Genomic DNA, 17,310 nt, shown 5'->3' on the forward strand with positions numbered 1-17,310 from the left:
TCACCCCCCTCCCTTTCTCTCTCACCCCACTTTCTCTCTCACCCCCTGCTCTCTCTTTTCCCCCTCTCAACCCCATCTCTCTGCCTCTTACCCCCCCCCCCAGTTTTAGACCCTCTCTCCCCCTACCCCTCTCTCAACCCTATTTCACTCTCACCCCCCTTTCCTCTCTCTCTCTCTCTCTCTAACCCCCACTTTCTCCCTCTGACTGGCTCTGCCATAAGATGTAAAATGTATTGAAACTGTTCAAAATCTTTGTTTAGAATTATTTTAAAGATTGTGTGATTGTGTGTGATATATATATATACACACACTCATACCCGCATGTGTGTTTGAGTTTTGGGGTGCACACCCAAAGGGCTCTTTCACATGGGCGGCCCGTTCAGGTCCGCCTGCCAGCTTTTTTGGCGGACCTGAACGGGTGCTCCGTGCTCCTCTATGGAGCCGCGGATGTCAGCGGTGACATGCCCGCTGACATCCAACCCGCTCCGATCCGCCAAAGTGTGACGGAGGAAAAACCTACTTTTCCATCCGTCTGGCACAATGTGCGGAGACCGCCCTGTCATCCGCCCGCTCAGCGGGGATCAATGGAGCGATCCCCGTTGAGCAAGCGGAGGTTCACGGGGCGGATCATTACTGATCTGCCCCGTGTGAAAGGGGCCTAAGGTACACCCTAAGGCCCCTTTCACACATACAGACCTAAACGGCCACTCCATGCAGTCCTATGGAGCGTCGGATGTCATGCTGTCCGTTTTCATCAGATCGCTCCATAGGAATCAGCGGCGCTTCACAAGCCCCTCCCCACTCAGTGAGCAGAGAGGAGCTTGTCATCCGCCAGCTCAGCAGAGATCTGCGGACTGATCTCCCGCTGAGCTGGCGAGAGCAGGCGGACTCCGTAGCGTCGGAGTCCGCCTCGTGTGTAACTGGCCTTATGCATTAGGCTGTGCACACCTATGATCATCAGTACAATGAATTTAAATGAGACATTCCAAAAAAAAAGATCCTTTAACATGATAGTCATCTTGTTTAGTGATAAATGGGAAGGCTCAGAAGGTGGGATTAGGCTATTTGTGGCCTGACTTTTACAGGAGAAAGATACACTATATAACCAGAAGCAGGGGTGTTGCTAGGTCTGCAAAAGATCTGGGGCTAGAGCCCATAGCAGCAGTCACCAACCTTTTTGCAGGCCCCGGGGGGGGGGGGGGGAAGCAGATGTGCACATGTCTAAAATGAACCAGGGAGTCTATAAAAGTCAGAACTCGCCTGTCAAACTTGAGCAGCAGATAGAAACCTGTGCCGTGTTTGTTTTTCTGTAGAGCCTCTCTTGAGTGTAGTATGTCTATCCTTTATGAGCAACATATCACTAGGGAACCAAGCTGAAAAATAGGCACATGTCCATCAAAGTTTAAGCTCTCAGAAACATGAGCAATTTGGCACAGAGGATGCAGAACAAAGACCCCGAAGGGGCCAACTGTCTAAAATGGAGGAACACATTTTGCTTAAGCCCACAAAAAAATAGATCATACCCATGGATCAAAATAATTACCATATCACCCTTTAAAAGAGATATATTAATTTAAAAATATATGTTTTTTTACATATAGTGGTGGTTTAAATATCCTAAAATGATATGTGCATGCCAGGCACGACCATGCAGAATAGCCTTGAGAAGCCTTACACCAAGCTGAAGACAAATATGATCTTTCTTTATTACCTATGGATATGACTATTGAGCAGACCAGAGCTATGAGCCATGTATCTCCTGGACCTGATAAGCTTTACATGGGGCCCAATGGTTCTCTTCCTTCTACAACTTTTTTTATTTCAGCTAAATGGACCAAAGCCCAAACCTGGAAGACCACGCTTGTTGCCTTCCAAGGGGTGAAGTCACGTATGACTGCCTTGATGCTCCATGAGCAGATGTCTAGCTTTGTGAACAACTTACACCCCAAATATCTCAAAGTCTGGGAAACCTTTGATTTCCTTTGAGTTTCCATCATGCCTACCGGCTTATTCAGGCCTTCTCTGACTGCTTCCGGCCGCTTACCTGAGTCTCAGTTCTTTTTTTTTTTTCTTTTTTCTCCTTCCTTCTCTAGAGTCTGTCTTTTCTTACTCCCTCCTACATTCTTTCTGGTTCTTCTTTCTTCTTGTTCTTACAGACGCCATGCTTTGGGGGTCTCAGGAATGGGACCACCCCTGGGAGGACTGTAGGTAATTTGTGGTGTATGGCCTTTTTCCCTTCCCTCTACATTTCACCTTAATTATCCTTCAATATCATTACAATCGCAAGAAGGTTTAACTATGATTGTTATGTTTGTATTCCTTTTTGAGTCCTCTGTAATTCATGATCATTCTTTAGCCCCTGCGAGGGCGACCTTTATGCTTGCCTTTGATTTCTGACATTGTGGCTTAAACCAACAAATACATTGAAACAGAAATGGTCCAGCACCAGTGTTCGTTCATCATTATGAAATCTAAAAGCAAGCCACAAAAGCGGGAGCGGGTACCTAAGAAAACTAGGTTCCCACTCCCCCCCCCCCCCTGAAGAAAAATGTTGGGGGGCATAAAGTGAAGTTCTACTTTAAGTGTCTCAATGTGGTCACAGTATGGCCATGTTCCAAAAAAAACAAGAGAAATTACTCCCATGTCATCCCAAAAACGGTCACAATTACTTTCTGTGCTGATCAATGGCTCTTGAACGTCTAAGGCCTTAAGGAAGAGGTTTGACACCTTTGCATGGACTGATTCTTGGTTTTGGATCATAAAGATACTCCATATTTCATTAAACATGTGGCTTTAAATGCTTCAAGCAGATCAGAGCAGACTTCCACCCTTCTGTCGCATAAAACTGGTGTCAACTGCTGAGACTCCAATTTTGCATGCTTTCCAATACCGTCTTCTTTATGGCATTGTGACAACAATCCAGTTGTGCAGCAAACTCATAGATTGTGACTCGTCTGTCTGCGCAATAAATTTGTGCACTCAATAGAAATACATGTCAGTGGGCACCGTTAATGGTCTTCCAGTGCATGGTTTGTCTTTATTGCTGGTTTCCCCTTCTTTAATCTCCTTTATCCATCATCCATCTGTGTGCATTGCTCTTGTCAATGGTGTCATCTCTGTATACATTATGTAGCCTTCTGTGTATGTCGGACAGCCTACACCCCTCCTTTATCAAGAACTCAATGGCAGCGTGTTGCTTCTTGATGGAATTAATTATTTACCTGCAATGAAAAAAAAAAGAAGAGTTACTATAGAGCACTGGTCTCCAAACTGCAGCCCATGGACCAGATGTGGCCCTTTGCTTGCTTTTATCTGGCCTTTGGGGCACTATTTCCTCCACTGATACCAACAATGGGACATCATTTCTCTCACTTAAACCAATGAGGGGGGGGGGGGGGCACAATTCTTCCCAATGACACCAGCAATGGGGCCCAATTACATCAATGATGGGGTGCAATTCCTCCCAATGACACCAGTGATGGAACCTAATGACATCAACGATGGGGCACAATTCCTCCCACTGATACCAACAATGGGGTCCAATGACATCAATGATGGGGTGCAATTCCTCCCAATGACAGCAGTGATGGAGCTTAATGACATCAACAATGGGGCACAATTACTCCCACTGAAACAAACTATGGGGCCCAATGACATCAATGATGGGGTGAAATTCCTCCCAATGACACCAGTGATGGAGCCTAATGACATCAATGATGGGGCCCAATGACATCAATGATTGGGTGCAATTTCTCCCAATGACACCAGTGATGGAGCCTAATGACATCAACGATGGGGCCCAATGACATCAATGATTGGGAGCAATTCCTCCCAATGACACCAGTGATGGAGCCTAATGACCACAATTACTCCCACTGAAACAAACTATGGGACATCATTTTATTCCCACTGACTGCAGGACCTTTTCTTCTCTCAATGGCCAGAGCCCCCCCCCCCAAACTCTTCAGGACAGTAAACTGGCCTTTTACTTAGAAAGTTTGGAGACCCCTGTATAGAGGAAGCGTTGCTCTCCCTTTTGCAATACATTTTTATATAGCCCTGGTATCATGAAAGATGGTTCGGTGAATAAAAAGCAGATCTTCACCTCTTTATTGTTGTCTACCTTGCTTTAAATTATGAAAATGAAAGAAAGCTTATTTCCTCAGCATGACAACAGTGCTTTTCTCTTTGTGTTCCCTTCTCGACATTAATGTTTTGTGGTTTGAAAATCTCTGTGGGTGAAAATTGCAACTACGACAAGTTAAAAGTCATTTTCGACTTACACAACACTTTACTGCTGATGTCCAATTTTCCGATATCAGCCACAAATTGTTATTTCTTTTCTATTTTCCTGTCTGGTTTTCCACTTTCATCAAATAGAAGTTTATAAGTCAGAGCTAGAATATATCAGCAAACAACGAACTACAGCTAAACCTTGTAGAGAAAAAGAAAGAAAAGGAAAATGTATCCATAGCTGGAAAAACAACACACTTCTATATATTTTTTGTGCAAGTAAATTGATTAGTAAGAATGAAAAACCAAAATGGATCCGACTAATTCACATACTGCGGAAATGAACAACTATAGAAGAATGTTAACAGACTGATTCATAAAATTTGTCAACGTGTTTTTTGTTTTTAAACTTTTAAAGAGAACCTGTACTGTAATTCCCCTCGGTAACATCTCTAAAAGTCTCCCCTTATTAACAAATGAAACCACCAACCTCCTCATTCACTCCCATGTTATCTCTCACCTTCAGGGCCGACCTTTGGGGTGTGCGAGCTGTGCGGCTGCACAGGGCGCCATGGGCAACAGGGGCACCGTGCGGCCATCGCAGCTCGCAAAATATGAGTCGCAGCAGGGCCGGGCGGTCGGCGCTACCACTAGGCGGATTAGGAAGGCAGCCTCCTAGGGTGCACTGCCACCTAAGGGCTCCGCTGACTCTTGCCTCACCTATTCCTCCTTATTGTCACTCCCCAGGCTCCCAGCAGAGGATAGAGGGGCCCCGGACAGCCTCTTTGTGTATGTTTAGGTGACCAGGGGGCAAGGGGTGAAGATGGGGGCGGGGCGCCACAGGATTAGCTCGCACAGGGCGCCTGAACACCTAAGGCCGGCCCTGCTCACCTTGACTATTGCAACTCCCTTCTCAGGGCCGATCCTAGGCAGGGTGCACAGGGTGCATTGCACCCAGGCTCCTGCAGAGGTGGGGGCGCCGAACATCTAACAGACTCTCTAACAGAAGCCCTCTCTGTGTCCATCAGAGGCCCCCCTCCTGGTCCCCATAAAGTACTCTGCTTCTCTTCCTGTATTTTGTTTATTGTTAAGAGATCATGTAAGGATCCCGGATTAATGAAGACTTCGTGGGGGAGCATCTCTGTGGTTGAGTCATTGCCATTGAAACATTTGTAAGTGGGAGGAGTTGATAAAATTACGACGCCCATGTGGGGGCTCCAGAAATATTTCTGCACCCAGGCGCCTGTGACCCTAGGATCGGCCCTGTCCCTTTTTTATTGGCCTACCCCCTTTTATTGGCCTACCCCCTAAGTACAGTTTCTTCTCCAGCAAGAATCCCTCCTTAAACTAGTATCCAAATACAGCAATGCCTCCAGCCAGCTGCAAATCACCTAACCTACCACAGTGCCTATAGAGTCCCCAACCTCCTATAATTTTCTCCAGTGCTTCACAGCCCAACCACAATGGCTCCAGCAGGGCCAGGACAAGTGATGGTCAAGAGGGGCAGCTTCTTTGGGCGCAGTGGTTTACTGCAGAGATGAGGGTGCCTTTCTTCTGTTAAAATGCTGATAGGGGAGTCACAGCGGCAGTGATTTTGACAAGCGAGTGACTGTTGGACGTAGGATCACCTAAACTTGCACATCATGAACTGGGAGAAGGGGGGCTACAGTTTGGCATCTTTGGGGTGGTGGATGTCCTTGACCCAGCACTGGCCCCAGTTCTCCTAAGTGCCCCTTCAACCCCCTCCCCCCTTCATGAGGGCCCTCCACCTGTGCCTTCAGCCAGCTGCAGATCCCCTAACCCAGTGTTTCTCAACCCTAGTCCTCAGGTGCCCCAACAGGTCACGTTTTCAGGCTTTCCATTATTTTGCACAGGTGATTTATTCAGTTTCACTGCCTTAGTCATTACCACAGACTTTTCATCTGAGGGAAATCCTGAAAACATGACCTGTTGGGGCGCCTTGAGGACTGGAGTTGAGAAACACTGCCCTAACCTACCAAAGTGCCTCTCAGCTCCTATAGTCCCTAACCTCCTATAATTTTCTGCAGTGCTTCACAGCCCAACCACAATGCCCCAGCAGGGCCGGGATAAGGGGTGCGCAAAGAGGGACAGCTTCCCTGGGCACAGTGGTTTACTGTAGGGATAATGGTGCCTTCCTTCTGTTAAAAGGCTGATAGGGGGAATGACAGTGATTTTGACAAGCGAGTGACTGTTGGACATAGGGTCACCTAAACAAACGAGGACGTAGGTTCACCTAAACTTGAACATCATGAACAGGGAGGGGGAGCTGCAGTTTGGCGTCTTTGCCCTGGGTGCGGGATGTCCTTGTCCAAGCACTGGCCCCCAGTTCGCCTAAGTGCCCTCACTCCCCCCTTCTGAAGGACCCTCCACCTGGGCCTCCAGCCAGCAGCAGATCCCCTAACCTACCAAACTACCTGCCAGCTCATATAGAGTCTCCGACCTCCTATAATTTTCTGCAGTGCTTCACAGCCCAACCACAATGCCCCAAGCAGGGCCGGGATAATGGGTGAGCAAGAGGGGCAGCTTCCCTGGGCGCAGTGGTTTACTGTAGGGATGAGGGTGCCTTCCTTCTGTTAAAAGGCTGATAGGGGGAGTAACAGCGGCAGTAATTTTGACAAACCAGTGACTGTTGGACGTAGCTTCACCTAAACCTGCACATCATGAACAGGGAGGGGGGTCTGCAGTTTGGCATCTTTTGGGGGGCTTTGATTGTCCTTGTCCCAGCACTGGCCCCCAGTTCTCCTAAGTGCCCTCACCCCCCCTTCCTTCCCGAGGGCCCACCACCTGGGCCTCCAGCCAGCTGCAGGTCACCTAACTTACCACAGTACCTCCCAATTCTAATAGTGCCTCCAACACCCTACAATTGCCAGCAGTGTCCCTTAACTGCCCAGAACCCTTAGCTCCCATAGTGCCCCCAAAGCTCCCAAAGTGCCACCCAGCCTTCCACAGTGCCCCTCCCACCCTGCTGCAAAGCCTCTGGCCCCCAATAGTGGCCTTACTTTCAAAAGTGTCCCACAGTGCCTCCAGACCTCCTGCAGTGCCCTCCAGTCTCCCACAGTTCCCCTGGAGAGACCCCAAACCCCCAGAAACCTCTTCTTATACAGCCAGGGCTACTAAGTTTGTTGCAGAGTCCCCGTAACCCTCTCCGGAACTTTTCACAGTAACGTAACTCCCAGCCCCAATGCATTTCAATACTTTTATTGTGTGATTATAAACTTTTTTTTAATTTACTGTTGGGGCCTGGAGGGTTTTAGAAGACGGTTGAGGACCCTTGCCTTAGATGATCTCACACTGCCCATTTTTCCCTTCCAGGTGACGCCAAGCTGCGTTTCGGTAACACTCACACGGTGGTGACTTTGGGAAGCCTCTTGGATGATCAGCATTGGCATTCTGTTTTGATAGACCGATTCAACAAACAAGTGAACTTCACAGTGGACAAATACACCCAACATTTCCGCACTAAGGGCGAGTCCGATGACTTAGACATCGATTATGAGGTGCGTTTTGCTGTGTTATCTAAAATAAAATGGGTATTTGGACCCGTGGTATAATGTCTTGATTTGTGGTCAAGTGAAAATTGTTTAGTAAATATGGGAAAAGTTGTATTTTTTTACTGAACTGTTATGCTGCAGCAATCGCTAAAATGCCTTGAGCTGGCAGTACACTGGAGATCAAATGGTCTGGCACATCCTCACTGGCACAGTATTATACCAATCAATAGTTCTCACACAGGTCTGGACCTCCATTACACTGCCAGTATTTTAAACATTTCTGCAGCACAATAGTACAGGAAAATAAATAAATGCATAAATAAGAAAATAAAAATAAATAAATACATTATAAATAATAGTACAATAAATATAATAATTATTATACATGATGATAATTTATTATAATACAAAATATATTCATGTGCTAGAATGGCCCAGTCAAAGTCCAGACCTAAATCCAATTGAGAACCTGTGGCAAGACTTGAAAATTGTTAATCACAGACACACTCCATCCAATCTGACAGAGCTTGAGATATTTTGCAAAGAAGAATGGGCAAAAATGTCCCTCTCTAGGGGCCAAATCCACAAAAGGGATACGACGGCGTAAGTGCTGTTACGCCGTCGTATCCCTGTTCCTAACTATGGAACTGATCCACAGAATCAGTTTCCCATAGTTAGGGAGAAGATCTGGCATGTGTAAGGGACTTACACTGCCGGATCTTAGGATGCAGTACCGCATCCGCCTCTGGGGGCATTTCGTGTCGAAATGCCGCCTCGGGTATGCAAATTAGCACTTACGGAGATCCACAAAGCTTTTCAGCTTAGTTTTTTCTCTGTAAGTTTTAGTTTGCAAACGCAAAATTAGGGCTGCTTTTACAAAGTGTAAAGTTAGTACACCTTGTAAAAACAGACCTTTCTGTCCAGCGACGCGATTTTTTTTTTTATTTGATTTTTTTTTTTCGCGCCGTATCTTTTTTTTTTTTCGACGCAACTTTATTGTTTGTCGCAATCCACAAAGCTCGGCGTAACGTAATTTCGCACTATGCACATCGGGAAAATGACGTCACGAGCATGGGCAGTACGGCCGGCGCGGGAGCGCGCCTAATTTAAATGGGAATCGCCCCCATGAAAATAGGAACGCCTTGCGCCGGCGGAATTTAAGTTACACAGTCCAAAATTTCTAGGTGCTTTGTGGATCGGGCACTTAGGTAGAAATTTTAAGGCAGTGTAACTTAAATGGAAAAAATTAAGTTACGCCGGATCTGTGTGGATTTGGCCCTAGATGTGCAAAACTGGAAGAGACATCCCTAAAAAGACTTGCAGCTGTAATTGCAGAGAAAGGGGGTTCTACAAAGTATTGACTCCGGGGGGCGCCATACAAATGTACCCCCCACACTTTTCACATATTTATTTGTAAAAAAAATTGAAATTTTCCTTCCACTTCACAATTATGTGCCTTTTTGTACATTTTTGTACATTTTTGGTTGCAACGTTACAAAATGTGAAACATTTCAATGAGTATGAATACTTTTTTAAGGCACTGTGTGAATATATTATTTAAAATAATATAATTTATTATATTATTTTATTATAACATAATATTATCATGTATTATTATATTTACATTTATACATATATTTGGGGCAAAGTTCTTTAAAATAACCTTACCCTATTTATTAGTGACATTCATTAAGCTGAAGGCAATTTTTTTATTTCTTTTTGTGTACTGATATTTTAATACTACTTTAAAACGTTTGAAAAAACACAGAGGGGCAGATCCACGAAGAAGTTACGACGGCGTATCTATCGATACGCCGCGTAACTTCTATTTTGCTCCGGCGTATCTTTTTTATGTATCCACAAAACAAGATACACCTGAAGCTGGGCTAGATCTGACTGGCGTACGTCTTAGTACGCCGTCGGATCTAAGGTGCATATTTACGCTGGCCGCTAGGTGGCGCTTCCGTCGAATTCCGCGTCGAGTATGCAAATTAGCTAGATACGCGAATCCACAAACGTATGTCCGGACGGCGCATTTTTTTACGTTGTTTCCGTGAGGCTTTTTTCGGCGTAAAGTTACCCCTGCTATATGAGGCATACTCAATGTTAAGTATGGAGGTCGTTCCCGCGTCGAATCACACAGTTGCTGCAGATTTCTCGGCTGCACATCCATGATGCCAATCACCCATTCCACCACATCCCAAAGGCTCTCTATTGGATGAAATGTGGTGACTGTGGAGGCCATTGGAGTACAGTGACCTCATTGTCCAGTGGTGAGTAGGGATGAGCCGAACACCCCCAGGGTTCGGTTCGCACCAGAACATGCGAACAGGCAAAAAATGTGTTCAAACACGCGAACACCGTTTAAATCTATGGGACACAAACATGAAAAATCAAAAGTGCTCATTTTAAAGGTTAATATGCAAGTTATTGTAACAAAAAGTGTTTGGGGACCCGGGTCCTGCCCCAGGGGACATGTATCAATGCAAAAATAAAAATGTTTTAAAAACAGACGTTTTTTCGAGAGCAGTGATTTTTATAATGCTTAAAGTGAAACAATAAAAGTGAAATATTCTTTTACATTTTGTACCTGGGGGAGTGTATAGTATGCCTGTGAAGTAGCGCATGTTTCACGTGCTTAGAACTGTCCCTGCACAAAATGTAACTTCTAAAGGAAAAAAAGTCATTTAAAACTACTTGTGGCTATAATGAATTGTCGGGTCCCGGGAATACAGAGAAAAGTTGAAAAAACTGGCAGGGGTTCCCCCCCCAGACCATTACCAGACCCTTTGGGGGTGCCGCATAAGAGGGGCGGGGTCACCCGTCCACGTCCTTGCGTAAGGAGAATGCTGGGGGTTGCCCAATGACGTGGACGGGTGACCCGCGTCATGGGGCAGGGTCACCCGTCCATGTCATTGGGTAACCCCCGGCTTTCTCCTTGCGTAAAAATGGCTGTGATCTGCCAATTTTTGCAGTGTTGCGGCGGACAGGTCGGACACTTTTGACACATTTTTGGGACTATTGACATTTACGGAGCGATCAGTGCTATGAATATGCACTGATTACTGTATACATGTCACTGGCAGGGAAGGGGTTAATAGTAGGGGGCGATCAAGAGGTTAACTGTGTTCCCTATTTTGTATTCTAACTGTGGGGGGAGGGGACTCACTATGGGAGATGACAGATCATGTTTTCTACTTTGTAGAAAGACACGATCTGTCTTGTCTCCTCAGACAGCACAGGGATTTGTGTGTTTACACACAGAAACCCCCGTGCACACAATTGCGCCCGCCGGCCACCCGCATCAGGTTCCCTGCCATGCAGGGGGCGCGCGCGTGCCTCCCGCGGCGCTCGCGTGCCCTCTGGTGGCTCTCCTGGACGCAGCCGTATATATACACAGGATTTCACCCAGGAGAGCCATTCTGCCGCAGTATATCTGTGTGGGCCCGTCGGGAACCGGTTAAAGCGCAACTAAACTCGCTCACTATGTTTAATAATTATGCTGCCAGCCCTGGTAACTAGTTACATTTCTTCAGTTGCTTCCTGGTTTCTGGCCTAGGCCAAAATGATGTCATACATCCCCGGAGTCTTCAGGAGAGGGAAGGAGGGGCTTTCTTTAAGCACATCCTCCTGCCTCCATGCCTGAACTAAGGGCAGATGGATTCCAGGAAGTACGTGCTGCATGAATCATCTGCCCTTACTCAAGATGGCTGCAGCCAGAATTATTAGGGGGAGGTGTTTTTCAAAGTGATTTCTCAGCAAAATAAAGCATGGAGACATGGATGGATGGGGGACGTTTGCTTTGAATATTAAAAATAAATTAAATAGCGTTTCCGGTTTGTGTTGCTGAGATGCCGCTTTAAGCAGAAAATACGTTCTTACTTTTTTTTTCTCTAGCAATAAAAAGTAAAAAAACTTGATTGCCCTTAACTTATAAATCTGCCTAACATTTGGCGGCGGAGCGGCATCAGCCTGTAATACCGGCTAGCATTTCACAATTCTCCGCGCAATAAAGAACATAAGATGTTTGAAAGTTTATAGCGCATTAAACTAATTGCGTCGCCACCAACTCATCCGAACTGTATTTGGGGGTTTGACTTTTACAAGCAGCGTAAACTGCCATAAAATCAGCCAGTTTTATTTATTTTTTGTATTGACGATGACCTTTGCATATTTCGGTGGCGTGAAAAGAATGGTTGTCGTTTTTTCTTTTTAAACCCGCAGGCAATTATAACCAGTGAAAGAGAAAATGGTGATTGTGTAGATGTAAATGCATTAGCGGTGTAAAGTGGATACCCAGTCAAATGTAAAAAAAAAAAAAAAACAGCAATGTTATACAATGTAGTTATGTAGTTTCACTGAGACATTGTTACATTTAATCCTTTCATGACTAAGCCTATTTCTGACATTTGTTGCTTGCAAGTTAAAATCCATGGGCCAGATTCACATACATTTAGATAGGCGCAGCGTATCAGAGATACGCTACACCGCCGTACCTTACCTGGCTTTAAGTCAAATCCAGGAAGATTTTGCGCCGTAAGTTACGGCGGCGTAGTGTATTTCTGGCGGCGGAATTCAAATCGGCGATTAGGGGGCGTGATTTATTTGAATGAAGCGTGTCCTTGCGCCGATTGAACTGCGCATGCTCCGTTTCGAAATTTCCCGCCGTGCTTTGCGTGAAACGTCATTTTTTGAACTTAGACGTGACTTACGTCCATCCCTATTCATGGACGACTTACGCAAAAAAAATAAAAAATTCAAATTTTGACGCGGGAACGACGGCCATACTTAACATGGCAAGTCGATCTATACGCCGCAAAATAGCAGCTTTAACTATACGCCGGAAGGTCGACGTAAGAGAATGCGACGGCCGCGCGTACGTTCGTGGATCGTCGGAAAAAGCTCATTTGCATACCCGACGCGGAAAACGACGAGAACTCCACCCAGCGGACGCCGAAGTATTGCATTTACTATCCGAAGGCATACGAAGCCGTACGCCTGCCGGATCGAACCCAGATGCCGTCGTATCTTGGTTTGAGGATTCAAACTAAAGATACAACGCGGGTAATTTGAAAGTACGCCGGCGTATCTAGCCGGCGTACTCGCTATGAGGATCTGGCCCCATATTTTTTGCAAAAAGAAATTACTTAGAACCCCCAAACATTATATATATATATATATATATATATATATATATATTTAGCATAGAATCTAGAGAACAAAATGGCGATTGTTGCAATATTTTATGTCACACGTATTTGTGCAGCGGTCTTTCAAACGCATTTTTTTGGGGGAAAAAGACACTTTCATGAATAAAAAGAAACAGTAAAATCAGCCAATTTTTTTGTATAATCTGAAAGATGGTGTTACGCCGAGTAAATAGATACCAAACATGTCACACTTTGAAATTGCGCACACTCGTGGAATGGCGACAAACTCCGGTAACTAAAAATCTCCATAGGCGACGCTTTAAAAATTAAATACGGTTACCAGGTTAGAGTTACAGAGGAGGTCTAGTGTTAGAATTATTGCTCTTGCTCTGACGATCGCGGCGATACCTCACATGTATGATTTGAACACTGTTTACATATGCGAGCACGACTTCTTTGCTGCGCGAGCTCGCGGGAACAGGGGCGCTTTTTTTTCTTATATATTTTTTTTTACATGTGTTTTTTAAAAAGGAAAAATGTTTCACTTTTATTGCTGTCACAAGGAATGTAAACATCCCTTGTGATAGTAATAGGTGGTGACAGGTACTCTTTATGGAGGGATCGAAGGTCTAAAAGACCCCAAATCGCTCCTTTACACTTCAAAGTATTCAGATTGCTGAAAACAACGATTCTGAATACTGTATTTTTTAAAACCAGCGCCATTGGCAGCCAAGTAAACTGGAAGTGACGTTGTGACGTCGCTTCCATGTTTACATACAGGAGACTGGAACTAAGCCATTTCCAGCTTCGTTCCAGTCTGTCTAGTCTAGGCGCCGGAAGTGGCACATCATGGATCGGGTCTCCCGGTGGGACGGAAGTCCTGGTCAGAATGGCGGAAGGCGGTGGGAGGGGGGGATGTCCCCTCCCGCTCCTCCAGTATAAAAGCCGAGTGGCTTTTAGTCGCATCTGTTGTTATCCCTGGAAAGCCGACCGCTCACTCTAAAAAACGGCACCGGGATGATGCCTGCAGCTGCGGGCATCATTCCGGTATAACCCCCTAAAGCCGAGGCCGCTTATATGCATATGCTCGGCGCCAAGTGGTTTTTAACTCCCATTCAACCAACGTTTATAAACGTCTTGGTATGCTAAGGGTTAAAGCAAGACCAAGATGCTTCAGCCGTAATATGAATTTTATATTAAAAGTTCCTACTAGACTCTAGAGCAGTGATGGTGAACCTTGGCACCCCAGATGTTTTGGAACTAAATTTACCATAATGCTCAACTACACTGCAGAGTGGGTGAGCATCATGGGAAATGTAGTTTCCAAAACATCTGGGGTGCCAAGGTTCGCCATCACTGCTCTAGAGCCACACAATCCCTTTTACAAGGTTCTGAAGGCGCTTCCTCCTCCCATAACCACCATCAGTGATCATTGTACAGGCATACCCTGCTTTACGTACCCTCACTTTACGTACACTTGCCAGTACGGACACACTGGCATCCAAGGGAAATCTTGATCAGCTTGACATGGCACTTCTCCCAGTTTTTAACATTGGCGTCTATGGGAAATCTTGGTCAGCTTGACATGGCACTGCTCCCATTTTTTAACATTGGCGTCTATGGGAAATCTTGGTCAGCTTGACATGGCACTGCTCCCGTTTTTACATTTCCCTTGATGCTCAACGACATTGCAGAGTGGATGAGCATCATGGGAAATGTAGTTTCCAAAACATCTGGGGTCGCCATCACTGCTCTAGAGCCACACAATCCCTTTTACAAGGTTCTGAAGGCGCTTCCTCCTCCCATAACCGCCTGCAGTGATCATTGTATAGGCATACCCTGCTTTACGAAACGCGTAGAGATATCATGTGAAACTCTACACAAGCACAAAGAGTTTACAGTATATAACATGAGTTATGTGTATTTTCCCTATCTTTGATGAGTTATGTTGCTCTGTTAAGGTCAGTATTGCTTTTTATGACTCCTGTGTATTTATGGAAATACTTTTTGATACCATGACACAAATAAATAAATATAAATTTTTATGAAAAAATGTATTACTTCTCTTTTTAAACATAAATTTTGCTGCTAAAAGAAAACCTTGAGGGATTTTCCATTTAATACCCTGCTTTACGTACCCTCACCCACAGAGCAAAACACTGGAGCATTTTTTTTTACACCTGTAAGGGGCCCGATGTTCCCCAGGGCCCCTTACAGGCCCGGCTGGCCCCCCCCCTGTTTTTTTTTCCATTACACCTTTAGGGGGCCCGATGGTCCCCAGGGCCCCTTATAGGCCTGGCTGCCCCCTCCCTTTTTTTTTTGCATTACACTTGTAAGGAGCCTGATGGTCCCCAGGGCCCCTTACAGGTCTGGCTGGCCGCCCTCCCGTTTTTAATTTCTTTGCATTACACCTGTAAGAGGGCTGATGGTCCCCAAGGCCCCTTATAGGCCCGGCTGGCCCCCCTCTCGTTTTTTTTTTTTTTTTTCATTATACCTGTAAGGTGCCCGATGGTCCCCAGGGCCCTCCCGCTTATCATCCCGCGTCAGGAGAGAGGAGAGAAGAGATTACACTTGTTTTTTTTTGTCAGCACCACCTCCCGTTTCTCTGCTCCAGGGGGGCCCTGCCTAAAGCTGATGGTCTCCAGGGCCCCTTACAGGCCCGGCTGCCTCCCCTCCGGTTTTATTTTTATTTATTTAGTTTTCGCATTACACCTGTAAGGGGCCCGATGGTCCCCAGGGCCCCTTAGAGGCCCGGCCGCCCCCTCCCATTTATTTTTTATTTTTTTTGCATTACACCTGAAAGGTGCCCCATGGCCCCCCAGTCCCCCGCTTATCATCTCGCATCAGGAGCGAGATGAGAAGAGGGGGGCCCTGCCTAAAGCAGGGGCCCCAAAATTTGTAATGGCTGCCCGGGGGGTGCGGGAGGGGGGGGATTTTGGTATATACTATGTCTAGGATGATTTACTTTTAAATCCAGACTGTCTATTAATTTTAAACAAATGGTTTTGGCTCGGTGACACGGTTATTTTTTCTTGAGAGGTAAATCTTCTCCATGATCTGATTTACGATCTAATCTCTTATTTTATTATTATTATTATGTTTTTTTTTTATGTGGTATTAAGCGAAGGAATGAGCCAAGTTTTGATTTTTTTCTTTTCCAAAGTTCAGCTTTGGAGGAATTCCAGTCCCCGGGAAGCCCGGCGCATTTCTGAAGAGGAATTTTCACGGCTGCATCGAGAACCTGTACTACAACGGAGTGAACGTCATTGATCTGGCCAAAAGACGCAAACCTCAGATCTACATTGTGGTAAGAGATAGTTTGCCTGTTTTGTGATGATTGTAATTGCTCTCCACTTCCTGCAAAAAGTATTTTAATCCGCTTGAGTTGAGTGTGCATTGTGAGGTATGATTTTAGCATTGACCTGAAAGTAATTTTTGATAGGATTTCACTGGGGCAATTTCGATCACAATGCTCAAAGCAGAAATAAAGTATCTTTTTTAATTTTTTTTATTATGCAAATACTTTGAAAATGCTAGTTAAAAAGACTGCATGGATGCACTTGTTGGCTTTTGCTTTATCCATATTTTTTTTTTCAAAAACCATATAACATTTATTATTTATAAAGTGTTACAAATGTAATATTATTAACCACTTGAGACCCGCGCTGCAGACGAAAGACGAAACTGCCAGGTGGACGTCCCTGGACGTCCTTTTATTTGCATTCCCTATGCGTGCCGCTGGGGGCAGGGAAAAATGTGCCCGGCGCATCGCTGAGGTGCCGATGCGCGTGCCTGGTTGGCTAGGTACCCGCGATCGGGTGACAGAGCAGGGACGTGGAGCTCTGTGTGTAAACACAGAGATCCACGTCCTGTCAGGGAGAGCAGACTGACCCATTCTGCCTCTCCGTGACACGATCGCGGGACACCGGCGAACATTGAGTCAGCTTGAAATGGCACTGCTTCCGGTTTTTAACTCGGGCGCCTATGGGAAATCTTGGTCAGCTTGACATGGCACTGCTCCCAGTTTTTAACATTGGCATCTATGGAAAATCTTGCTCAGCTTGACATGGCACTGCTCCCAGTTTTTAACATTGGCGTCTATGGGAAATCTTGGTCAGCTTGACATGGCACTGCTCATGGGTTTTTAAAACTGGCATCTATGGGAAATCTTGCTCAGCTTGATATGGCACTGCTCCCGCTTTTTATCATTGGTTTCTATGGGAAATCTTGCTCAGCTTGACATGGCACTGCTCCCGGCTTTTTAACATTGGTGTCTATGGGAAATCTTGCTCAGCTTGACATGGCACTGCTCCCAGTTTTAAACATTAACGTCTATGGGAAATCTTGGTCAGCTTGACATGGCACTGCTCCCAGTTTTTAACATTGGCGCCTATGGGAAATCTTGCTCAACTTGA

At 45.6% G+C, this 17,310-nt stretch overlaps 1 protein-coding gene across 1 annotated transcript in view; it reads left to right on the forward strand.

Moving 5' to 3' along the window:
- CNTNAP5 (contactin associated protein family member 5) overlaps positions 1 to 17,310 on the forward strand; it is a 373,233-nt gene that overhangs the window by 115,351 nt on the left and 240,572 nt on the right. Inside the window, exons 5-6 of the mRNA XM_040358233.1 lie at positions 7,567 to 7,751; positions 16,059 to 16,202. Of these exons, the coding sequence (XP_040214167.1) occupies positions 7,567 to 7,751; positions 16,059 to 16,202 (329 nt within the window). The remainder of the gene's footprint in view (positions 1 to 7,566; positions 7,752 to 16,058; positions 16,203 to 17,310) is intronic.

The sequence above is a fragment of the Rana temporaria genome, chromosome 6, assembly GCF_905171775.1.
Source record: "Rana temporaria chromosome 6, aRanTem1.1, whole genome shotgun sequence".
NCBI lineage: Eukaryota > Metazoa > Chordata > Amphibia > Anura > Ranidae > Rana > Rana temporaria.